The sequence below is a fragment of the Oncorhynchus gorbuscha genome, linkage group LG05 (assembly GCF_021184085.1).
Source record: "Oncorhynchus gorbuscha isolate QuinsamMale2020 ecotype Even-year linkage group LG05, OgorEven_v1.0, whole genome shotgun sequence".
Classification (NCBI taxonomy): Eukaryota; Metazoa; Chordata; class Actinopteri; order Salmoniformes; family Salmonidae; genus Oncorhynchus; species Oncorhynchus gorbuscha.
Genome location: NC_060177.1, coordinates 85,252,829 through 85,280,130, shown reverse-complemented (window position 1 = coordinate 85,280,130; position 27,302 = coordinate 85,252,829). Strand labels below are relative to the sequence as shown.

At 44.5% G+C, this 27,302-nt stretch overlaps 1 protein-coding gene across 2 annotated transcripts in view; it reads left to right on the top strand.

Moving 5' to 3' along the window:
* Positions 1-1,438: 1,438 nt before the first annotated feature.
* The window catches only part of LOC124035288 (kremen protein 1-like), a 107,030-nt gene continuing 81,166 nt past the window's right edge, over positions 1,439-27,302 (top strand). For both annotated transcript variants that reach the window (XM_046348748.1, XM_046348747.1), the window contains exon 1: positions 1,439-1,763. In XM_046348748.1, coding sequence (XP_046204704.1) covers positions 1,682-1,763 — 82 coding nt within the window. In that variant the 5' untranslated portion in view covers positions 1,439-1,681. The remainder of the gene's footprint in view (positions 1,764-27,302) is intronic.

Sequence of the window (27,302 nt, the reverse complement as noted above, 5' to 3'; positions counted from 1 at the left end):
CTGTTTGTAAGGCAGAACACAGGATCCGCGTCGCGGAAAACATATTCTTGGTCGTACTGATGGTGAGTTGACGCTGATCTTATATTCAGTAGTTCTTCTCGACTGTATGTAATGAAACCTAAGATGACCTGGGGTACTAATGTAAGAAATAACACGTAAAAAAAACAAAAAACTGCATAGTATCCTAGGAACGCGAAGCGAGGCGGCCATCTCTGTCGGCGCCGGAAGTCCGACAAGAACAGAGAGTTTCACAGAGTTTCAGTGTATAAAGATTTTCTGGTTTCTATGAGTTTCTGAGTCCGGACGATAACGATAAACCAAGGTATCACTGGTCACTGAAGAGCCCAAGGAATTTATCGCAGGAGGGGTGTTAAACTCCATTCTCCTGGCGGGGTTCCAACCTGGCCCCTCGTACCTAACCATTCCCAGCTTCCATGCAATTAGGTCACTGTTGTTGTAACGGAGAATGTGATCTCATAACTTCTCAATCATCTTCCTAACCTGATACAATAAAGGTAGGCCTATTTGAACCAATGTTATTACACTGTTTGGTTCATAAGACGTTTGTAGACTTTAATAATGTGTCATTATTGCACTGAGGTGCTCAATACCACACTGACATGCAAACCCGTCCCTCGATGACTCCCACTCAGCTCTCTCTCTCTCTGTATTTATTTACCTTTATTTAACTAGGCAAGTCAGTTAAGAACCAGTTCTTATTTACAATGACAGCCTAGGAACAGTGGGTTAACTGTCTGTTCAGGGGCAGAACGACAGATTTGTACCTTGTCAGCTTTGGGGATTTGAACTTGCAACCTTGCTGTTACTAGTCCAACGCCCTCTCTCTCTCTCTCTCTCTCTCTCTCTCTCTCTCTCTCTCTCTCTCTCTCTCTCTCTCTCTCTCTCTCTCTCTCTCTCTCTCTCTCTCTCTCTCTCTCTCTCTCTCTCTCTCTCTCTCTCTCTCATCTATCTCTCGTTCTGCTCTTTATCTATTTGATCTCCCTCTCTCTCTCTCCCTCTCTCTCATCTATCTCTCGCTCTGCTCTTTCTCTATCTCTATCTCTCTCTCTCTCTCTCTCTCTCTCTCTCTCTCTCTCTCTCTCTCTCTCTCTCTCTCTCTCTCTCTCTCTCTCTCTCTCTCTCTCTCTCTCTCTCTCTCTCTCTCTCTCTCTCCACCCTCTCTCTCACACACTCTCTGTCTATCTCCTTGCCCAATGCTGCAGGTTGAATCCATTGCCCCGATTTCCTGTCACATGATTGGAAATAGGATCCCTTGTGTGTGTGTGTGTGTGTGTGTGTGTGTGTGTGTGTGTGTGTGTGTGTGTGTGTGTGTGTGTGTGTGTGTGTGTGTGTGTGTGTGTGTGTGTGTGTGTGTGTGTGTGTGTGTGTGTGTGTGTGTGTGTGTGTGTGTGTGTGTGTGTGTGTGGTTAGACCTGCCTGCCTTGGAGTTCACTTCAGACTTCTATCGCGGACTTGGAACGACACCTCCACACAAAACGATTCGCCGCATCAGTCCGCATCAGGCAGCGTTCAGAGCAACAGTTCACCTGCGTACGAAGTTCCCGAACACTTTCCAGTCTCAGTACTCCTCGCACAGAACACGACCATAACCTACCCAAGACAAGTCCCACTCTCGTTCTCTCTCTCGCTCTCTCTCTTTCTCTCTCTCAATACTTGAGCGATGGATTCATTTTTGACAATCACGGCTGCCCTTCTACTTGTTGGTTCTTTATCTTCGACTGCTTCGAGACAATTCGACACTGGTAAGTTGATCGGAAACGTTTTTATGCTGTTGTTTCTTTTCCTTGTGTGTTTATTTATCCAACTCATCCGGTAGAAGCCTTTGAAAGTTAGGCTACTACAATGCGTACTTTGTTTGAGCCGCCAGAGAATGCCCTCGCAAGGCGCTCAATGGAAATATTGGGCTATTGATGTGAAATTCTTTTAAAATGAAATGTATGACTGAATTTGCGATGTGCATCATATACTGTAGCACAGCACAGAACACAGCAATTTTTATTTTCCTCTCTCGACCTGTCATTACTGTCATGTTTCGTAACCCCAATTTGTAAGTCGCTCTGGATAAGAGCGTCTGCTAAATGACTTAAATGTAAATGTAACCTACTGTAAATCGTAGCAGATGCAGAACGGCTGCTATCTGTCACAGGTTTAATTTTTAAATTAACAACGGGCCTAAATCCATTTTCTTATGAATAACGGCTATTGTTGATCGATGGCGCTTTCTTTTTGCCTACCACAGAAGTGTTCGTTCTTTGACATTATTATGTAATATATATGATTATATAAAGGCTGTACCTCAATTATATGCAATCATTATAATACAGTTGGCTAATGATGTAGTATTGTCCACGGCTGTGGATTGACAGGCAGCGGGCAGCAGTCAGTGTGTCGTTTATTTAATTCCTTATGAATTCATTCAGTTTGCTAGATTGTAATACAATGTGGACAACCCACAGTGAAACCCGGATTCCCCCCTTCCAGAACATGAATTTGAAGCCTTCCTTATTAATACATAGTCAGGTATCCAACATGCCAATTAATTTTTTTTATTCACGCAGAAACATCGAACATAACACTGCAGGGAAACTCTCTTCCCAGATTACACACATCATGGAACTGTAGCCTATTCCGTTTAAAAATAATTTGTTAGGAGTATAATTATTTAAATAATTTGATAATGACGACCACATGAACCAAACTTCTCTCATTATGTAATGTGTGTTGTGTTTAAACAGCAAATCCTCATGCTTTCCTTTAAAATATTTTTTTCTTAATTATACCATTATTCCAATGGGAGGTTTGGCCATCTGAGCTACGTGCGTAAGTGCTCCCATGTGTACCAACAATATGCATTAACAATGTATTTACAGCTATGGTATTCCCCCTTGTTAAGCTGTGATTGAGAGAAAACCCCTATCCACAGTACCTTCAGTATATGTAAACTGTAGGTTATCTATATACCCTCTGTATATACTGTAGATATCGGCATATAGATAATGGGTATCTAGACAATGGGTATCTAGATATTGGGTATATAGACAATGGGTATCTAGATATTGGGTATATAGACAATGGGTATCTAGATATGGTGCTTATAGATAATGGGTATCTAGACAATGGGTATCTAGATATTGGGTATATAGACAATGGGTATCTAGATATGGTGCTTATAGATAATGGGTATCTAGACAATGGGTATCGAGATATTGGGTATCTAGATGTGGTGTATCAAGATATTGGGTATGTTGATAATGTAAATCTAGATAATGGGTATCTAGGTATTGGGTATACAGTATATATAATGGGAATCTAGATATTGGGTATACAGTATATATAATGGGTATCTAGATATTGGGTGTACAGTATATATAATGGCTATCTAGATATTGGGTATACAGTATATATAATGGGAATCTAGATATTGGGTGTACAGTATATATAATGGGTATCTAGATATTGGGTGTACAGTATATATAATGGGTATCTAGATATTGGGTGTACAGTATATATAATGGCTATCTAGGTATTGGGTATACAGTATATATAATGGGTATCTAGATATTGGGTGTACAGTATATACAATGGCTATCTAGATATTGGGTGTACAGTATATATAATGAGTATCTAGATATCGGGTGTACAGTATATATAATGGCTATCTAGATATTGGGTATACAGTATATATAATGGGAATCTAGATATTGGGTGTACAGTATATATAATGGCTATCTAGATATTGGGTATACAGTATATATAATGGGAATCTAGATATTGGGTGTACAGTATATATAATGGCTATCTAGATATTGGGTATACAGTATATATAATGGGTATCTAGATATTGGGTGTACAGTATATATAATGGCTATCTAGATATTGGGTATACAGTATATATAATGGGAATCTAGATATTGGGTGTACAGTATATATAATGGCTATCTAGATATTGGGTATACAGTATATATAATGGGAATCTAGATATTGGCTATATTTAAAACATGTTGAACCTTTATTTAACTAGGCAAGTCAATTAAGAAAAAATCTTATTTCCAATGATGGCCTAGGAACAGTGGGTTAACTGCCTTGTTCATAGAAAAATGACAGATTTTTACCTTGTCAGCTCAGGGATTCAATCTTGCAACCATTCGGTTACAAGTCCAACGCTCTAACCACTAGGCTACCTTCCACCCCGTCATGCCATTCATCCACCACCAACACCTCATGTTTCAGCAAGATGTTGCAATTCCTGGACAATAAAAATGTCCCAGTTCTGCCATGGCCTGCGTACTCATTAGACATGTCACCCATTGAGCACGTTTGGGATGCTCTGGAACAAAGTGTACGACAGCGTGTTCCAGTTCCCACCAATATCCAGCAACTTCACACAGCCATTGAAGAGGAGAGGGACAACATTCCACAGGCTACAATCAACAGCCTGATCAACTCTATGCGAAGGAGATGAGTTGCGCTGCTTGACGCAAATAGTGGTCACACCAGACACTGACTGGTTTTCTGATCCACGCCCCCACCTTTTTTTTAAAGGTATCTGTGACCAACAGATGCATATCTGTATTCCCAGTCATGTGAAATCCATAGATTAGGACCTAATTAATTTTATTCAATTGATTGATTTCCTTATTTGAAATGTAACTCAGTAAAACCTTTGACATTTTTGCATGTTGCGTTTTATATTTCTGTTTCATTATATATACTATGTACTTATACCTGCAGGCCAAATGTGTGCCAGGTGTTGAAGGGAAATAGATACCTGAGGCTTAAACACTCCTCCTCGTCACCATGGATGGATCCCAAATGGCACCCTATTCCCTTCGCAGTGCACTACAGTACATAGGGCCCTGGTCAAAATAGTGCACTACAGTACATAGGGCCCTGGTCAAAAGTAGTGCACTACAGTACATAGGGCCCTGGTCAAAAGTAGTGCACTACAGTACATAGGGCCCTGGTCAAAAGTAGTGCACTACAGTACATAGGGCCCTGGTCAAAAGTAGTGCACTATGAATGGAAAAGGGTGCCATTTTGAAGACACACACTGTTTCACTGAGCTGAGTGTGTCTCTGAGTGCTTTAGAAATGGGCTCAGCCGCTTGGAATCCCACATACCATTCTCCTCTCCAAACAACCAAGGGCCCAGCGCAGAGAGATGGAAAGAGCGAGCGTTTGCCTGGCTGCCGCCGAAGCACTTGACACCACGTACACTCAAATGGAAGTCGTTTCATGTGAAAGCGGTCACAGTGAAGGTGTAATTGAGTTTGTGCTGAAAGCCTGGTAATGTTTGCGTTCGCGGGGTGTGTGTGTGTGTGTCGGGCCCTGTGTAAAAGCAGGAGCGGGTTAAGCTGCAGTGAATGATTCTGTTGTTGGCGTTGGTGTTCGGGGGATTTGTGATGTTCTTAACATTTTGGAGATTTGTGGCCCGCAGCGCTGCTCTGGATAGGTGTCCTCTTGACTAACTGCCTAGTGCTTAACATACGAACACAACACATCCTCTTCTCAAATCAAACTGGAGAGGTTGACTGGCAGTATTAAATACACACAGTTTAACATATTATTGACATCTCCTTATACATATTTCTATTCTATTTTCTTCTATTCTATTACATTCTTATTTTATTTATATTTTAGTGTATTCTGTCTTTCTCAAAATGGTGCAAGGTTGGGGAATACATAATTGTACTATAGAAGTACTATTATAGTAATACTACAGTAATTATAGTAGAACTATATTGTAGTAGTCTATAGGGAGGCATCACTTTCTGTGCTGGCAGGGGGGAATGCATCTGCTGTTAACGAGTTGTGAAAAACGCTGTTGTCTTCTCCTGAGAATCAGCCTCATCTTTTTCCAATTGCATTAGTGAAAACATTTGCATAAAAAGCAAGTAGATTGCGAGCGGATTGGTTTTCAGGCAGCAGTCTGATTCTGATGAGGGCTGTGACATTTAGAAAGAGGATAAATGGAAGAACGGGTGGTTGAATATCTGATGAAAAAGAGCAGGCAGCAGTAGACCTGTCAGAAATACATCCTGGTGATGTGGATGACACGTATCTGGAGCAACATTTTATTGCGTTTGGAAATGATTGAACAGAAGTTAGTGTTTGGTTGGCTATTATTCATCTTGCTCTGTGGGTTTGCCAAGAAATCTTTAGTGATATTGACAAACGCATGATCTACATTTAAGTAATTAGGGTTAAATGCCATGCTCAAAGGCACATCAACTTTTGTTCCCTTCTCCTAGTCGGCTTGGGGGATTCGATCCAGCGACCTGTCAGTTGCTGGCCCAACACGCTTAACCACTAGGCTACCTGCCGCCCTACCTACTCATCATAACTACACCAGTCCAGACCTCATCATAACTACACCAGTCCAGACCTCATCATAACTACACCAGTCCAGACCTCATCATAACTACACCAGTCCAGACCCCATCATAACTACACCAGTCCAGACCTCATTATAACTACACCAGTCCAGACCTGATCATAACTACACCAGTCCAGACCCCATCATAACTACACCAGTCCAGACCTCATCATAACTACACCAGTCCAGACCTCATCATAACTACACCAGTCCAGACCCCATCATTACTACACCAGTCCAGACCTCATCATAACTACACCAGTCCAGACCTCATTATACCTAAACCAGTCTAGACCTCATCATACCTAAACCAGTCTAGACCTCATCATACCTAAACCAGTCTAGACCTCATCATACCTAAACCAGTCTAGACCTCATCATACCTAAACCACCAGTCCAGACCTCATCATACCTACACCAGTCCAGACCCCATCATAACTACACCAGTCCAGACCCCATCATTACTACACCAGTCCAGACCTCATCATAACTACATCAGTCCAGACCCCATCATTACTACACCAGTCCAGACCTCATCATACCTAAACCAGTCCAGACCTCATCATAACTACACCAGTCCAGACCTCATCATAACTACACCAGTCCAGACCTCATCATAACTACACCAGTCCAGACCCCATCATTACTACACCAGTCCAGACCTCATCATTACTACACCAGTCCAGACCTCATCATAACTACACCAGTCCAGACCCCATCATTACTACACCAGTCCAGACCTCATCATTACTACACCAGTCCAGACCTCATCATTACTACACCAGTCCAGACCTCATCATTACTACACCAGTCCAGACATCATCATTACTACACCAGTCCAGACCCAATCATAACTACACCAGTCCAGACCCCATCATTACTACACCAGTCCAGACCTCATCATTACTACACCAGTCCAGACCTCATCATAACTACACCAGTCCAGACCCCATCATTACTACACCAGTCCAGACCCAATCATAACTACACCAGTCCAGACCTCATCATTACTACACCAGTCCAGACCCAATCATAACTACACCAGTCCAGACCCCATCATTACTACACCAGTCCAGACCTCATCATTACTACACCAGTCCAGACCTCATCATAACTACACCAGTCCAGACCCCATCATTACTACACCAGTCCAGACCTCATCATTACTACACCAGTCCAGACCTCATCATAACTACACCAGTCCAGACCCCATCATTACTACACCAGTCCAGACCTCATCATTACTACACCAGTCCAGACCTCATCATTACTACACCAGTCCAGACCTCATCATTACTACACCAGTCCAGACCTCATCATTACTACACCAGTCCAGACCTCATCATAACTACACCAGTCCAGACCCCATCATTACTACACCAGTCCAGACCTCATCATTACTACACCAGTCCAGACCTCATCATTACTACACCAGTCCAGACCTCATCATTACTACACCAGTCCAGACCTCATCATTACTACACCAGTCCAGACCTCATCATTACTACACCAGTCCAGACCCAATCATAACTACACCAGTCCAGACCTCATCATAACTACACCAGTCCAGACCTCATCATAACTACACCAGTCCAGACCTCATCATAACTACACCAGTCCAGACCTCATCATAACTACACCAGTCCAGACCTCATCATTACTACACCAGTCCAGACCCAATCATAACTACACCAGTCCAGACCTCATCATAACTACACCAGTCCAGACCTGATCATTACTACACCAGTCCAGACCCAATCATAACTACACCAGTCCAGACCTCATCATAACTACACCAGTCCAGACCCAATCATACATAAACCAGGAGTGTTTGGTGTGTTCTCGTCTTCTCAGAGAGAGCACTGAGGTTTCATGTCAACTGATCTGATGTGCTGCATATGAAGCACTAGCCTGATCCTCTGACATAAGCTCAGTTTAGATAAAAAGCACATCAAATAGTGGAATTTGGACCAGTGTTAGTAAGTATGGGGTGTGTGCAGTGTGTATGCTTGTGCTCCTTTGTATATGCGTATGCGTATGCGTGTGTGTGTGTGTTCATGAATGTGTACCCTTTTCTATCTGTGCTTATTGAAGGCTATTCAGAAATAACTGTAGGCAGCTACCAACCGGTAGATTCTTTCTTCCCCATAATGACTTTGGGCCAGTGGGCCGGTGCAGAGTGGTGAAGAGAAGGAGGAGAGTGTTTAGAAATGGATTCCCTTGCCAGTCCAGACTGACTCTGCTGAGTCCAGGTTTCATTGACTGAAAGCTCCTGTATCTGGCTTCCTCACTGCTCTCTCCTGCTCTGATTATATCATATCTGGCTGCTGTTTCTCATGTGTATAAAGAATGGTCCACCACCCAAAGAACATCCAGACAACATGACACACCTGTGGGAAGTATTGGAGTCACCATCCCTGTGGAACGCTTTCGAAACACCTTGTAGAGTCCATGCCCAAACTAATTTAGCCTGTTCTGAGGGCAAAAAGGGGAGGGATACAAGTCAATATTCCTAATGTTTTTGAACACTCTGTGTGTTTTGATCGCTAACACATTTCTAAGCCTGCATGAGGATTTGATAAAAGTCTCATGAAAGGTAAGCGCTCGGCTCTGTTTATTGTGCAGACTGCACACACTTCATCAGTCTCTCATTCACTATTTGACAAGCGCTTGATAATATTCTCACCCATCAGACTATTGTCCATTTAATCTGGTCTTTACATACAGACTATTAGAATGGCCCACAAATTAAAAAAAACATATCATCCATAGCACTTGAACAGAGGTTATGTGCAGTTCAATTTTTTGATATGCCAGTTAGACTGTACCATTTGTAAAGCAGATTAATGTGCTTCATTTTAAGACTATAGTAGCACAAGAAAGCTAGGATCCTCTTTTAAATAGTGACCTGTCAAAACTCTGTTTTCACACGCGATTCATTGGTCAATTACTGGGCTTATAAGAGTACTTCCGGGTTCCCGAGTGGCGCGGCGCTCTAAGGCACTGTATGTCAGTGCTAGAGGCATCACTACAGACCCTGGTTTGATCCCAGACTGCATCACAACCACCATGATTGGGAGTCCCACAGGGCAGTGCACAATTGTCTGGGGTAGGCTGACATTGTAATATAAAAATAGAGGCCATCAAACCCTCTCTTCTGCAAGCATCCCATTTAACTATGTTTGGAAACGCCCAGCCCCTCACATATCCCTGGGTCTGTCTGTAGTTAAGCATCTCTCTCCTCACCTGCTAACTCCTACTCATGCATCATAGGTTCTGACTGAGTCTTTGTACGCCTGACTGACTGTTTGAGGAGAATGTGGATGGAGATGAGACTGGATGCATCCCAAATTAGATGTATGCATCCCACATGATTTCCTATGTAGTACACTACTTTTGACTAGAGCCCATAGGAAATATGATGCCATTTGGGACACAATGTTATTGAGGGTGGAGGGGCTGGGTCCTCCTTGAGGATAATGACAGACTGCAGGAGGATGGAGGGATGGCGGGATGAAAGGATGGAGATGGAGTGGGGGATGGAAACAGGCGTGGGGGTTTAGGGTAAACTTCAGTGTTGGTGGAATGTGTGTGTGTGTGTATCCCATCTCTCTCAGCACAGGGACTGTCAGGGGGTTCTGGGCGGTGGCCCTTGTGGTCCTTTTTTCCGGTCCTCCCCCTCTAAACTCTTCCCCATATAGGCTTCTGTTCAGCACACACTGGCGAACCACTGAATGTATGGGTAGTGGTGTGCTTTAGTGTGTGTGTGTGTGTGCAGCTTTCTCTCTCTCTCTCGCTCTCTGTCCCCTCTCCTCCCTTCCCCTCCTCTCTCTTTCCTCTCCTTGCTTCCTCTGATCTCCTCCCGTCTCTCCTCCCTCCCCTCCCCTCCCCTCCCCTCCCTCCCCTCCCCTCCCCTCCCCTCCCCTCCCCTCCCCTCCCCTCCCCCCCTCCCCTCCCCTCCCCTCCCCTCCCCTCCCCTCTCTCTCTCCTCCCTTCCCTTCCGTTCCATTCCCCTCCCATCTCTCTCTCCTCTCCTCTCCTCTCCTCTCCTCTCCTCTCCTCTCCTCTCCTCTCCTCTCCTCTCCTCTCCTCTCTCTCCTCTCCTCTCCTCTCCTCTCCCCTCCTCTCCTCTCCTCTTCTCCCTCCCCCTCCTCTCTCTTTCCTTTCCTTGCTTCCTCTGATCTCCTCCCCTCTCCTTTCTTCTCCTCCTTTCTCTCCCCTCTCCCCCTCTCTCCTCTCTTCTCCTCCTCTCCTTCCCTTCTCCTCTCCTCTCCTCTCCTCTCCTCTCCTCTCCTCTCCTCTCCTCTCCTCTCCTCTCCTCTCCTCTCTCTTTCCTTTCCTTGCTTCCTCTGATCTCCTCCCCTCTCCTTTCTTCTCCTCCTTTCTCCCCTCTCCCCTCCTCTCTCTCTTCTCCTCTCCTCTCCTCTCCTCTCCTCTCCTCTCCTCTCCTCTCCTCTCCTCTCCTCTCCTCTCCTCTCCTCTCCTTCCCTTCCCTTCCCTTCCCTTCCATTCCCTTCCCTTCTCCTCTCCTCTCGTCTCCTCTCCTCTTCTCCCTCCCCCTCCTCTCTCTTTCCTTTCCTTGCTTCCTCTGATCTCCTCCCCTCTCCTTTCTTCTCCTCCTTTCTCTCCCCTCTCCCCCTCTCTCTCCTCTCTTCTCCCCTTCCCTTCCCTTCCCTTCCCTTTCCTTTCTTTTCTTTTCCATTCCCTTCCCTTCTCCTCTCTCCTCTCCTCTCCTCTCCTCTCCTCTCCTCTCCTCTCCTCTCCTCTCCTCTCCTCTCCTCTTCTCCCTCCCCCTCCTCTCTCTTTCCTTTCCTTGCTTCCTCTGATCTCTTCCCCCTCCTTTCTTCTCCTCCTTTCTCTCCCCTCTCCCCCCTCTCTCTCTCTCTTCTCCTTCTCCTTCCCTTCCCTTCCCTTCCCTTCCCTTCCCTTCCCTTCCCTTCCCTTCCCTTCCCTTCCCTTCCCTTCCTCCTCTCCCTCTCCTCTCCTCTCCTCTCCTCTCCTCTCCTCTCCTCTCCTCTCCTCTCCTCTCCTTTCTTTCTCTTATCCTCCATTCCCCTCTTCTCTATCTCCTCCCTCCCTCCCTTCCTTCCTCTCCTCTACTCTCATCTGCCATGTATAATAAGTCCAATACCATGGCCTTGTTGTTAACCTCAACAGGGAAACACAACTAACACCCATATGGTTGCAGGGCACTCTTCCCTTGCTGGCACCACACAGTGAGAGAGTGGGCTGGGCATTAGCGGTTTAGTTATGTTCTGTGTCCCAAATGGCACCCTAGTCCCTATGGGCCCTGTTCAAAAGTAGGGCACTATATAGGGGATAGTGTGCCACTTGAGACGCAGACCTGGGGTCTGTTAGGGTCTGCTAGCTATGTTAGCCTTTTATCTTCTGCATTACAAAAAGGGGAACCAGGCCTGCAGTGCTGTTAGCAATGCTAACAGTGTGTTTGCATGAATAGAGACAGAAGGATTGGGGCTTGGGGAGGTTTTGTTAGGACTTATGCGAGTGTAAAAGGGGGACGAGAGAGAGAGAAAGAGAGACAGGGGAGCTGGAGAGACACAGAAACAGAGAGAAAGAGAGAGAGACATGAGGAGAAAGCGAGATGAGCAGGGAGAGTGAGAGCAAGACAGAGATGGAGAGAGACAGACAGAGAGAGTATTTCCCCACTTAGCCTACACCCCCAGTACTCCACTTTGGTCTGTGTCATGTGGCTTTGTGACCGGCCGCTGACCTAGCAGCTACTTCCTGTTGACTCCTGGATGGTGCTCTGCAGAGGTCAAGTTACGGCCGACGCCCTGGGACAGGCTGCCATGGCAACCGCAGAGCCAGAGATGGAGTGACAGACGGAGCCCATTATTACCGAGCCTGAAAAGCCAATTTATGCTTACTACTGATAGACAATAGTCAAGCTGTAGCTGAAGCTGATTGACCATGCAGAGCCTTTGAGCCTAGCCTACTGTAGTCTAGCTGGTGCTGAAGCTGTGATTGTCATGTTCCTGATAAGGAGCTCTCTTTCTGTCTCACCTCCTTTCCCTTTCTCAGTTTCTCTCTTTCCCAATTAATATTACCCTCCCTCCCTCCCTCCCTCCCTCCCTCCCTCCCTCCCTCCCTCCCTCCCTCCCTCCCTCCCTCCCTCCCTCCCTCCCTCCCTCCCTCCCTCCCTCCCTCCCTCCCTCCCTCCACCCTATGATGCAAAGCAGCTCTGTCCTTCTGTCATCTTGTCCCCTGTTCTCCTGTCCCCCTGTCCTCTTGTCCCCTGTCCTCTTGTCCCCCGTCCTCCTGTCCCCCTGTCTTCCTTGTCTCTTGTCCCCCTGTCCTCCTGTCCCACTGTCCCCCTGTCCCCCTGTCCCCCTGTCCTCTTATCCCCCTGTACTCCTGTCCTCTTGTCCCTCTGTCCCCCTGTCCTCTTGTCCCCCTGTCCTCCTGTCCCCCTGTCCTCTTGTCCCCCTGTCCTCTTGTCCCCCTGTCCTCTTGTCCCCCTGTCTTCTTGTCCCCCAGTCCTCTTGTTCCTCTGTGTCCCTCTCCTGTGTCAGAAAGTCAAGAGATGCTGTATCTCTTTCTCCCTACATCTTTCTCTCTCTCTCTCTCTCCCTCTCTTCCTACCTACCCCTCTCTCTCTCTCTCTCTCTCTCCCTCTCTCTCTCTCTTTCTCTCTCTCTCTCTCTTTCTCTCCCTCTTTCTCTCTCTCTCTCCATACCTCTTTCTCTCTCTCTCCCTAGCTCTTTTTCTCTCTCTCCTTCCCTCTTTCTCTCTCTCTCTCCCTAGCTCTCTCTCTCTCCCTAGCTCTCTCTCTCTCTCCCTATCTCTCTCTCTCTCTCTCTCTCTCTCTCTCTCTCTCTCTCTCTCTCTCTCTCTCTCTCTCTCTCTCCCTAGCTTTCTCTCTCTCCCTAGCTCTCTCTCTCTCTCTCTCTCCCTAGCTCTCTCTCTCTCCCTCCTGTCCAGTCTCAGAGAGTTACATTCACAGACTGTAGGAAGATGCAAAGTGAGCAGCTCCTCTCTCTCTCTCTCTCCCTAGCTCTCTCTCTCTCTCTTTCTCTCTCTCCCTAGCTCTCTCTCTCTCCCTAGCTCTCTCTCTCACTCTCCCTAGCTCTCTCTCTCACTCTCCCTAGCTCTCTCTCTCTCCCTCCTGTCCAGTCTCAGAGAGTTACATTCACAGACTGTAGGAAGATGCAAAGTGAGCAGCTCCTCTCTCTCTCTCTCTCCCTAGCTCTCACTCTCTCTCTTTCTCTCTCTCCCTAGCTCTCTCTCTCTCTCCCTAGCTCTCTCTCTCTCCCTCCTGTCCAGTCTCAGAGAGTTACATTCACAGACTGTAGGAAAATGCAAAGTGAGCAGCTCCTCTCTCTCTCTCCCTAGCTCTCTCTCTCTCTCTCTCCCTAGCTCTCTCTCTCTCTCCCTAGCTCTCTCTCTCTCTCTCCCTAGCTCTCTCTCTCTCTCTCCCTAGCTCTCTCTCTCTCCCTCCTGTTCAGTCTCAGAGAGTTACATTCACAGACTGTAGGAAGATGCAAAGTGAGCAGCTCCTCTCTCTCTCTCTCTCTCTCTCCCTAGCTCTCTCTCTCTCTCCCTAGCTCTCTCTCTCTCCCTCATGTCCAGTCTCAGAGAGTTACATTCACAGACTGTAGGAAGATGCAAAGTGAGCAGCTCCTCTCTCTCTCTCTCTGTGCCACTGGAGGGTGAAGTGATTGGACATGACAGATGTGATAGTTATGTAAAGCGTGTTGTGAGAAGAGAGAATAGAAAAGGTGGTGTCAGGTTCGGTGTGTCAGTCAGTTAGTCCGGCCTGATCCGACAAGGCAGCTCTCATCTCCTCTTCTCTTCTCTTCTCCTCTGGTAGACAACATAGAATTAAGCTGTCAAGCATCTGCCCGTTTCAACACTGTGTGTGTGTGTGGGTGTGGGTGTGGGTGTGTGCGTGTGCGTGTGCGTGTGCGTGTGCGTGTGTGTGTGTGTCCAAGACTGGAGGACATAAACAATGTTTAGATAGTGATGGTGTAGGGCTGTGGCGGTCATGAAATGTTGTCAGCCGGTGATTGTCAAGCAAATAACAGACACTCTCGGTAATTGACCGCTAATTAACATTAAAACATTCAGCATCCTCTGGTGTCAACACATTTTTTTCATGTTTTATTTTATTTTAATTTAACCTTTATTTAACTAGGCAAGTCAGTTAAGAACAAATTCTTATTTTACAATGACGGCCTACCACGGTCGAAGTCGGACGACCCTGACCCACTTGTGCGCCGGATGTGAAACATAGCCTTCAAGCCACTGATGCAGACCTTTGGAACATCTACATTTTAAAAAGTCTAATAAATCTATGTAATATAGCCTACATCATACATAAATCCATTATTTATTTTCGAGAGGTCTAAAGAAACATGAAATGAAGATAATGTGGTCTACTTCAGAAGAACAATAGCCTGATCAACTCTATGCGAAGGAGATGTGACGCAAATGAATAGGCCAACAAGATGAATAGGCCAACAAGATGAATAGGCCAACAAGATGGATAGGCCAACAAGATGAATAGGCCAACAAGATGAATAGGCCAACAAGATGAATAGACCAACAAGATGGATAGGCCAACAAGATGAATAGGCCAACAAGATGAATAGGCCAACAAGATGGATAGGCCAACAAGATGAATAGGCCAACAAGATGAATAGGCCAACAAGATGAATAGGCCAACAAGATGAATAGGCCAACAAGATGAATAGGCCAACAAGATGAATAGGCCAACAAGATGAATAGGTCAACAAGATGAATAGGCCAACAAGATGAATAGGCCAACAAGATGAATAGGTCAACAAGATGAATAGGTCAACAAGATGAATAGACCAACAAGATGAATAGGTTAACAAGATGAATAGACCAACAAGATGAATAGGTTAACAAGATGAATAGGTCACCAAGATGAATAGGCCAACAAGATGAATAGGTTAACAAGATGAATAGGTCACCAAGATGAATAGGCCAACAAGATGAATAGGTTAACAAGATGAATAGGTCACCAAGATGAATAGGTCAACAAGATGAATAGGTCACCAAGATGAATAGGCCAACAAGATGTATATATGTATATATGCCATTTAGCAGACGCTTTTATCCAAAGCGACTTACAGTCATGTGTGCATACATTCTACGTATGGGTGGTCCCGGGAATCGAACCCACTACCCTGGCGTTACAAGCGCCATGCTCTACCAACTGAGCTACAGATGAATAGGCCATGGGATCCCATAGAGCCGCCGGTGTTTTCTGATAATTCTATCAACTCCTACAACAAACAATTGTTTTTGACTCTCAGAATGAAATTGAATTTATCTGAAGGGAAATATGTTTAATGTGCCTAAGCTTTTAGATTCATATAATAAGTTTAAATCAAAATTGATTGTTATCTGCTGTTGTTATGAAGAGAACAGACAGCTCTCTTCTAATAGTTCTCTGTTAGTATGTATGGTGGGGTACTCAATTACTATTTGAGAATGTGCGGTCACACATTAGTGTGTGGTCCGGGTGGATATCGTCATTAATCGGCGTAGTAACAAATCCTCACCTCACAACCCTGCGACGCCAAACTGTTCAAACTGTTCACAACCCTTTTGTTGTCAGAGAGAAAATGTTGCCGTTTTAAAGGTGATTCTACACATTTTACCATGTCTCATGTGCTTTCATATGATACCCGGAGTGGATGCCCGACTGAGTTTAGATTTGATTGGTCTGTATTGACCCCCGTTCTGTTCCGTTTCAGCTTGTTGAGTATTGTATTCTAATTGATCCTCGTGAGTATTTTTTATTTTTTTTACACGGTAGAAAGTTAATGTTATGTCAGACACTGGTTTTATTTTCCTGATAAAACCCCCAAAACCAATTGCTTGTTTTGCTTGCTTCCCCTTTTAGGAAATGCTTACTAAAGGCTTCATATAGTTGTTATTTAAGGTAAAATGACCTGTTTTCTTTCATCTCTGGTGTAAACACATGACATGGTTCAAACATCATAAACCACTAGAGATTTGGAGGGGATTCAAAATAATCACAGGACCACTACCGAATCCCCAACCATGTGTTTTGGCGGCATCACATATACAGTGGGGCAAAAAATGTATTTAGTCAGCCACCAATTGTGCAAGTTCTCCCACTTAAAAAGATGAAAGAGGCCTGTAATTGTCATCATAGGTACACTTCAACTATGACGGACAAAATGAGAAAAGCAAATTCAGAAAATCACATTGTAGGATTTTTTATGAATTTATTTGCAAATTATGGTGGAAAATAAGTATTTGGCCAACAACAAAAGTTTATCTCAATACTTTGTTATATACCCTTTGTTGGCAATGACAGAGGTCAAACGTTTTCTGTAAGTCTTCACAAGGTTTTCACACACTGTTGCTGGTATTTTGGCCCATTCCTCCATGCAGATCTCCTCTAGAGCCGTGATGTTTTGGGACTGTTGCTGGGCAACACGGACTTTCAACTCCCTCCAAAGATTTTCTATGGGGTTGAGATCTGGACTCTGGCTAGGCCACTCCAGGACCTTGAAATGCTTCTTACGAAGTCACTACTTCGTTGCCCGGGCGGTGTGTTTGGGATCATTGTCATGCTGAAATGGCCCCATTCATTCTTTCCTTTACACGGATCAGTCGTCCTGGTCCCTTTGCAGAAAAACAGCCCCAAAGCATGATGTTTCCACCCTCATGCTTCACAGTAGGTATGGTGTTCTTTGGATGAAACTCAGCATTCTTTGTCCTCCAAACACGACGAGTTGAGTTTTTACCAAAAAGTTCTATTTTGGTTTCATCTGACCATATGACATTCTCCCAATCTTCTTCTGGATCATCCAAATGATCTCTAGCAAACTTCAGACGGGCCTGGACATGTACTGGCTTAAGCAGGGGGACACGTCTGGCACTGCAGGATTTGAGTCCCTGGCGGCGTAGTGTGTTACTGATGGTAGGCTTTGTTACTTTGGTCCCAGCTCTCTGTGATCATTTTGACCCCACGGGGTGAGATCTTGCATGGAGCCCCAGATCGAGGGAGATTATCAGTGGTCTTGTATGTCTTCCATTTCCTAATAATTGCTCCCACAGTTGATTTCTTCAAACCAAGCTGCTTGCCTATTGCAGATACAGGCTTCCCAGCCTGGTGCAGGTCTACAATTTTGTTTCTGGTGTCCTTTGACAGCTCTTTGGTCTTGGCCATAGTGGAGTTTGGAGTGTGACTGTTTGAGGTTGTGGACAGGTGTCTTTTATACTGATAACAAGTTCAAACAGGTGCCATTAATACAGGTAACGAGTGGAGGACAGAGGAGCATCTTAAAGAAGAAGTTACAGGTCTGCGAGAGCCAGAAATCTTGGTTGTTTGTAGATGACCAAATACTTATTTTCCATAGTTGAAGTGTACCTATGATGAAAATCACAGGCCTCTCTCATCTTTTTAAGTGGGAGAACTTGCACAATTGGTGGCTGACTAAATACTTTTTTGCCCCACTAAAGCTCCAGGTTTGTAACCAATAACATCATGTCAGGATATAGAATTCTTAATGTGTGGGACTGGACATTATCTTTTTAAAAGTTTTTTTAAACAAGGGTTGTGTTTGGTCCTCAGCCTCTGGCCACTGAGGTCTCCTGTTTGCGTCCTAAATGGCACCCTATTCTCTATATAGTGCACTACTTTTGACCAGGGCTCATAGGACATTGGTCAAAAGTAGTGCACTATGTAGGGAATAGGGTGCTATTTGGGATGCTCAGCTCAGCTCTCTGTTCCAGCCCTGCTCCAGAGAAAGGACAGGCTCAGCCTCTCTAAATACACATCGTACACACACACACACACACACACACACACACACACACACACACACACACACACACACACACACACACACACACACACACACACACACACACACACACACACACACACACACACACACACACACACACACACACACACACACACACACACACACCAAAGGAAGTCACCGTCTCTCTAAATAAATAGAGAGTTACTTCCCTGCAGTAGCAGCATGGGCGTGGCTTGATAGAGGCCCAGCAGGCATTTTGGGGTCGAAAAAGCCAATTGTCGCCTTTCCCCTCCTGCAGTTGCAGGAAACACCCACTGACAGGACAAGTGGACAGTAGGGATAATAGTGGACTGGACCAGACTTGGGAGTTAACAAGACAAGGAGTGGACAGCTAGACAGCATAGGGAGTGACATAAATGAGTGGGCAGGACTGGGGAGTGTACAAGGCAAGTAGTGGATAGCTAGACAGCATAGGGAGTGACATAAATGAGTGGGTAGGACTGGGGAGTGTACAAGGCAAGTAGTGGACATACAGGGAGTTGACAAGGCAAGGAGTGGACAGCATAGGGAGTAAGAGGGCAGAACTGGGGAGTGTACAAGGCAAGGAGGAATGGACAGTACAAGTTAGACAGCAGAGCGCATGGGCATAGCTAAGTGGGCAGGACTGGGGTGTTACTGTTAACAAGGCAAGGCGTGGAGAGGACAGAGCGCTAAACAGAGACATGAGCAAGGGAAGGTGTTAACTTTGACTTAGCTAAGTGCCCCGGACAAAGTTAAGTGGATTGTGGGAGGTGGGGGGAGCACTGCAAAGATAAGGTTATGACAACTAGGGTTGGCAGTATGCAGATGTTCATTTTGTTATTCCGTTCTTTTCTCATTTATGTTATTACGCTATTACCCCCGCAAAAAAAGCCCATTGGGCATCTATTACCAGAATGCAAAGATAATGTTTTGACGCATGCTTTTCTGAAGGAAGAACAGCACTGGCTATGGACCATCATGTGTACACTCTGTGTCTGTGTGGAGTCTGGAGTCGCTAGGGCGACGGGGCCTGCCTTCTCAGCTTGGAGAAGTAGGGGGAGGAGCAGAAGGGTCGAGAACAGAGAGAAGAAAATCAAGATAACTCATCCAAAGGGCTTTGAGTTCTCAAACACAGCAGATAGGTAACACAATGTGATGTCCTGTTGTCTTATGAATTCAGCCACTTACTTAGATAACTAGCAAGTTAAACTTAAACATTTAGTCAAATGGCTACCCAGACTATTTGCGTCCCCCCCCCCTCTCCACATCTTTACACCACTACTGCTGCTCTTTAACTACTTGTTATTTTTTATTTATTTTTTTCAACTGTATTGTTGGTTCGGGGCTTGTAAGTAAGCATTGCACTGTAAGGTCTACAGCTGTTGTATTCGGCGCATGTGCCAAATACAATTTGATTTGATGAGTAGCTACTTTTTTTCAGTTACTTTTCCCAGTGTAGCCAGCCTACTTTTCTCTGGTAAAATGGAAGATGAACCTTATCCAAAACATTAGGAAATGTAGCTGGCTACATTTTTGATATGATAAATAAACATTAGAAGTACGATGGTCTTGCCTCGTTTTTTTGCAAAAAATACATTGCTTTTTCATTGTGCGCTCATTTACTTGTGTTGCTGCCAGCCAAAAAGCATTTATGTTGTCGTCTGAGGAAAATGAAGCTATTTTCTGCCGAAATGTGTTGCACTAATGTGTTTTCTGTGATGGAAAACTATAGTTGCACGTCTCTGATCACTGTTGACTTTCAATATAAAACACGACTCCTGTCAATACACAACTGGACTCACCTGCTCCTGCTTTCTCCTGTTGTGCTGTTTACAAACAAACATGTGACTTGCTCAACTGTTCTGGGGAACTACGGAAAGCTTTATAATGTACAATTATGTGACATGTGACATGAAGAACACTTTCTGAACACAATTATCTCCTAACACAAGTTGACTGCAGATATTTACATTAAAAGTAGATACAAATATTAAAATGTATTGCAAAACTTCAAAGTAATTGTTTCAACAGAATTGAGGGTATTGAAAAACCATCCCGTGGCTTTTTCCAAATACCCCGGTATATGGTATATATGGTATATATGGTATACCGCTCCAGAGTGATTACAACCTATATCTACTGAATCAAAGTTCTACAGTAGTGTGCAACTGCAGCCCCCAATTCGGGGTGTTCCTGCGTGTGGGCTTTCCTGCGTGTGGGCTTTCCTGCGTGTGGGCGTTCCTGCATGTGGGCGTTCTTGCATGTGGTCATTCCTGTATGTGGTCATTCCTGTATGTGGGCATTCCTGCATGTGGTTATTCCTGCATGTGGTTATTCCTGTATGTGGTCATTCCTGTATGTTGGCGTTCCTGCATGTGGTTATTCCTGTATGTGGGCGTTCCTGCATGTTGGCGTTCCTGCTGTGTATCTGAGAAAACCGTGCCCGACAGATGGGGGAGAAAGACACTGTCTACTGGTTGCCTCTGCTTCCCGCTAGCACAGCAGGGGTCGGCACCGTGTGCTAGCTAACTAGCCTCCCGCCTGCTGTGTACCAGACTAGCTGGCTAAGGTAGCAAACAGTGTCCTTCGCTCCCACCTACCGAACACAAGCCCTCACTGTCGTTAACAGAACTGGGGGAAGACAGTGCCCGACGGGCGAGGAGGAAGGATATTGTCTACCGGTGTAGGTTTACTAGCTACCGTTGTTGCCCCCGCCCATTCTTCTGTGGGGTTTATCGGTGGCTGGCATCCTACATTATTGTGCATTCATTTCACCTACTATATTGGAGTGCCCCTGCCTCCCGCCTGTCCTAGCTGTCCTATAACCATAAACTGGGGTTCCTGCAGATGCAGGAATGCCCACATGCAGGAACATCTCGAATTGCAGGCCACAATTGCACCCTTCTCAAATTATGTGTGAACAGACACAATCATTTATGTATGTTATTAAACCTTAGAGACCCTAAGGGACATCTTGGTTCCTGGACCTCTGTTTTACGACCCAGGTCTTACCCCTGTAAGTTGTTTAGGCATTGAGCCAATGCTATCCCATTGCAAGGCATTGAAGCTCTTTGAAAGTGGCTGAAACTGAATGGCTTGAAACCTGAGCTGAAAGGACAAGAGTCCCTGATTTAGTTGTCTGTCTGTCCCTTTATTCATCCCAAATGGACCCCTATTCCCTAGATAGTGCACTACTTTGGACCACAGCCCTATAGAACCCTATTCCCTAGATAGTGCACTACTTTGGACCATTCCCTATGGTGCCATTTGGGATACAAATCGTGTTCTGTTAGAGGTGAATACAGGTACAGATCTCTGAGGTGAACAACAAGGGGGTTGGATGTGTGTGTGTGTGTGTGTGTGTGTGTGTGTGTGTGTGTGTGTGTGTGTGTGTGTGTGTGTGTGTGTGTGTGTGTGTGTGTGTGTGTGTGTGTGTGTGTGTGTGTGTGTGTGTGTGTGTGTGTGTGTGTGTGTGTGTGTGTGTGTGTGCGTGCGTGTGTGTGTGCGCGCGCGTGTGTGTGTGTGCGCGCGCGTGTGTCTCCAAACGCCTCCAGTCCCCAGCAGGCAGTCTACGTGGCACCATCACGTTGGCTGTCACACATGGCCGATGCCATGAAACTGGATCCACTGGGTCCTCAATAGATCCCTGTAATCGATCCTCTTTCTCAGGGACAGTGATGTTACTGGGATGGCCTCTCTCTCTCCCTCTGACTGGAAACATGTGTTTCTCTGTACAGAAGAGCTTCCCAGAGCCACACACACACACACACACACACACACACACACACACACACACACACACACACACACACACACACACACACACACACACACACACACACACACACACACACACACACACACACACACACACACACAATTCTTATTTTCCCTACATCTTATTTTCCCTAAACCTAACCTAATCCTAACCCTAACCTTAAGCCTAACCTTAATTCCTAACCCTAAACCTTACACCTATTCCTAGTTCTAACCCTAACCCTAATTGTAACCCTAATCCCTAAACCTAAAATATATTTTTTCCTTGTGGGGACTGGCGAAATGTCTCCATTTGTCTGAATTTTCCTTGTCTTGCTATCCTTGTGAGGACTTCTGAGGACTTCTAGTAAAACCAAAAACAAACACACACACACAAGCCACGTTGGGACCAGAAATTAGAGATTGCTTAGTAAAAGGCTAAATGGCTGATGATGATCACTGCTTTAGTTCTTGTTTGTGCTGTCTGGCAGCTTTTGTGCTGTCTGGCAGCTTTTGTGCTGTCTGGCAGCTTTTGTGTCCTGGACCTTGTGTGTTTTATTCACGGATTGTGTGTCTGTCTTTTGTGATTTGATATGGTGGTAATATGCACTTTGTTTATTGGCTGACCGTAGCAATCAGGAAGATAAAACAGCACGCATTAAACATATTTAGAGAAAATCTAAAAATCAAGGAGAATTCGGAGAACAATCCAGAAGTACAGATGAATGTGTCTTGTGTTGGTCCTTTTCTGGAAGGTTTCAAAGGGCCACATCAGACAAGGGATTTAGTGTGGAAAGATAAAGGTGAAATGCAGGCCTGCTCCCTCTCTCACCATCATACAGTAGCAAAGAGCCAAGGTTCTCTCGTTTCTCTTAGATGGAATCGGATTAGATGTGTATGAAATCTGAAATCTGAGTCAGTCAGAGGAATAGGGGACTTAGCCAAGGGACTGAGCCAAGACTTACATCTATAGTTTACAAAGATAGACAAAACAAACATGCAAGGATTTTTCTTATGTGTTTGCCACTCTCTTTCTCTCTACTGAGTTCTAGAACTACGGAGCTAGAAACACTCCTGACTTCTAGAACCAGTAGTTAGGAACGCTGTGTTCTAGAACTACGGAGCTAGAAACACTCCTGACTTCTAGAACCAGTAGTTAGGAACGCTGTGTTCTAGAACTACGGAGCTAGAAACACTCCTGACTTCTAGAACCAGTAGTTAGGAACGCTGAATTCTAGAACTACGGAGCTAGAAACACTCCTGACTTCTAGAACCAGTAGTTAGGAACGCTGTGTTCTAGAACTACGGAGCTAGAAAAACTGTGTTCTAGAACTATGGTGCTATAGGTACACTCTGAGTTATTGCTGGGACGATAAACAGAAAATGACCGACACCAACGTTGCCATCCTCTTACCAAAGCAATTTTCTGTGATTTTGCTTCACAGAATTCCTGTAGATTGTTCTAAACCCATTATTTGTCCAACAGTAATATAGGCATCATGTTGTTTTATTATGTTGATTCCTGCTATGAAAGTATCTGCCTGGCCCTGTTTGGCTCTCACTCCCTCTCCCCACTGTGACACGGAGGAGGGAGACATGCACTCTGAGAAGCACAAGCACCTGACATCTTGCTCAAATGCTATTACGGAAAAAAATACAGTTTTAAAAGCATCTACTTTTGTTCTATTACAGAGAGGAGAGTCACCACTTTCTGTCAGTATGTAACGCATTTCCCACCTCTTAATATTGAGTTCATGGAACCACTTTACAACCAGAGTAGGCTGTCTAGTATGCTTCCGATGTGAACGCGGGGCTGAGCTTGCCATTTGCAGAGAATAGGCCTACCTCAAGTAGCGCAGGTCTAGCGCTTTTTGTCGGACATTAGCCTACATTTTCTGATTAAACAATTAGTCTACATGGCTATCTAGTAACAATATCACATTTAAAGTTAGTAATCTAGCTAAGTGTTTTAAATGACCACTTCCTCAGGTGGTGAAATATATAGCTTATAGGCCAATAAGCACAAAGATGTCTGCAAATTCTCCCAAAATAAATCGGATATTTCTGGATTCCATTTTGACATATTGCACTTCAAAATAGCAATCATGCGCTTCCTGGATATGTTAGATGAAATAGCACACTTTTGAATCATAGGCTGTAGTTTTATCTCTGTAACAAGTGTAATTGTCTGAAGATGGATTCGCTTGCTGAACTTTACTTTCTTTCATTCAGAATGCCAGGAAAATAAACAGGCATCACCTTAGAGATCTGTACTGTAGAAATCACAGGCTTACAGTAAATGTATTACTGGATTGATTTCTGCCTTCAAATATTGGGTAATGCTGGCCGCTTACACACACACACACACACACACACACACACACACACACACACACACACACACACACACACACACACACACACACACACACACACACACACACACACACACACACACACACACACACACACACACACACACACACACACACACACACACACACACACACACACACACACACACGGCTAGGGGGCAGACAACCGTCTGTTGTGGAGGACAGAGTGTGTGAAACTGATTGAATGAATGACACGGGCACAATGACACAGCCCCGACCACTGGGAAGTTGGAACAATGCAGTCTGTGTCTGGGTGGCTGATTAAAACCCTTTTTGCACTCTCTTACAGTAAGTGCGTCGGAAGGATAGATGGAGGGAGTGAAGAGGCGAGAGAGAGATGGAGAGAGAAACAGACAGGGAGAGAAGGAGGGAGGAAGGAGAGTGAGAGAGAGAAGGAGAGGGAAAATGAGAGAGGGAGGGATAGAGATGAGGTAAAGAATGAGAGAGAGAGGAGGGAGAGGAGAGAGGAGGGGGAGAGATAGGAGGGAGAATGGAGAGAGAGAATAAAGTAATTCTGTGGGTAGACAGATGAATCCATGTTCTGCATCTGCTTATCACACATCTCTGAGTGCTAGTTCAACATCAAATCAACAGAATACAACATGTGTAGACTGAATACAACATGTGAAGACTGAATACAACATGTGTAGACTGAATACAACATGTGTATACAGAATACAACATGTGTAGACAGAATACAACATGTGTAGACAGAATAGACTCAATACAACATGTGTAGACTGAATACAACATGTGTAGACTGAATACAACATGTGTAGACTGAATACAACATGTGTAGACAGAATACAACATGTGTAGACTGAATACAACATGTGTAGACAGAATACAACATGTGTAGACAGAATAGACTCAATACAACATGTGTAGACTGAATACAACATGTGTAGACAGAATAGACTCAATACAACATGTGTAGACTGAATACAACATGTGTAGACATAATACAGTATGTGTAAACTGAATACAACATGTGTAGACAGAATAGACTCAATACAACATGTGTATACAGAATACAACATGTGTAGACAGAATACAACATGTGTAGACAGAATAGACTCAATACAACATGTGTAGACTGAATACAACATGTGTAGACTGAATACAACATGTGTAGACTGAATACAACATGTGTAGACAGAATACAACATGTGTAGACTGAATACAACATGTGTAGACAGAATACAACATGTGTAGACAGAATAGACTCAATACAACATGTGTAGACTGAATACAACATGTGTAGACAGAATAGACTCAATACAACATGTGTAGACTGAATACAACATGTGTAGACATAATACAGTATGTGTAAACTGAATACAACATGTGTAGACAGAATAGACTCAATACAACATGTGTAGACTGAATACAACATGTGTAGACTGAATACAACATGTGTAGACAGAATAGACTCAATACAACATGTGTAAACTAAATATAACATGTGTATACTGAATATAACATGTGTAAACTAAATACAATATGTGTAGACTGAATATAACATGTGTAGACAGAATAGACTCAATACAAAATGTGTAAACTAAATATAACATGTGTATACTGAATATAACACGTGTAAACTAAATACAATATGTGTAGACTGAATATAACATGTGTAGACTGAATATAACAGGTGTAGACTGAATATAACATGTGTAGACTGAATATAACATGTGTAGACTGAATATAACATGTGTAGACTGAATATAACATGTGTAGACTGAATATAATATGTGTAAACTAAATCCAATATGTGTAGACTAAATATAACATGTGTAGACTAAATATAACATGTGTAGACTGAATATAACATGTGTAGACTGAATATAACATGTGTAGACTGAATATAACATGTGTATACTACACCACCAAATACAACACCTTACCGTGAAATGCTTACTCACAAGCCCTTAACCAACTATGAAGTTTTAAGAAAAATATTGACTAAATAAACTAAAGTAAAAAAAATAAAAGAGCAACAATAAAATAACAATAACGAGCTTATATACAGGGGGGTACCGGTACAGAGTCAATGTGGAGGCTATATACAGGGGGTACCGGTACAGAGTCAATGTGGAGGCTATATACAGGGGGGTACCGGTACAGAGTCAATGTGGAGGCTATATACAGGGGGTACCGGTACAGAGTCAATGTGGAGGCTATATACAGGGGGTACCGGTACAGAGTCAATGTGGAGGCTATATACAGGGGGTACCGGTACAGAGTCAATGTGGAGGCTATATACAGGGGGTACCGGTACAGAGTCAATGTGGAGGCTATATACAGGGGGTACCGGTACAGAGTCAATGTGGAGGCTATATACAGGGGGTACCGGTACAGAGTCAATGTGGAGGCTATATACAGGGGGTACCGGTACAGAGTCAATGTGGAGGCTATATACAGGGGGTACCGGTACAGAGTCAATGTGGAGGCTATATACAGGGGGTACCGGTACAGAGTCAATGTGGAGGCTATATACAGGGGTACCGGTACAGAGTCAATGTGGAGGCTATATACAGGGGGGTACCGGTACAGAGTCAATGTGGAGGCTATATACAGGGGGTACCGGTACAGAGTCAATGTGGAGGCTATATACAGGGGGTACCGGTACAGAGTCAATGTGGAGGCTATATACAGGGGGTACCGGTACAGAGTCAATGTGGACGCTATATACAGGGGGTACCGGTACAGAGTCAATGTGGAGGCTATATACAGGGGGTACCGGTACAGAGTCAATGTGGAGGCTATATACAGGGGGTACCGGTACAGAGTCAATGTGGAGGCTATATACAGGGGGTACCGGTACAGAGTCAATGTGGAGTCTATATACAAGGGGGTACCGGTACAGAGTCAATGTGGACGCTATATACAGGGGGTACTGGTACAGAGTCAATGTGGAGGCTATATACAGGGGGTA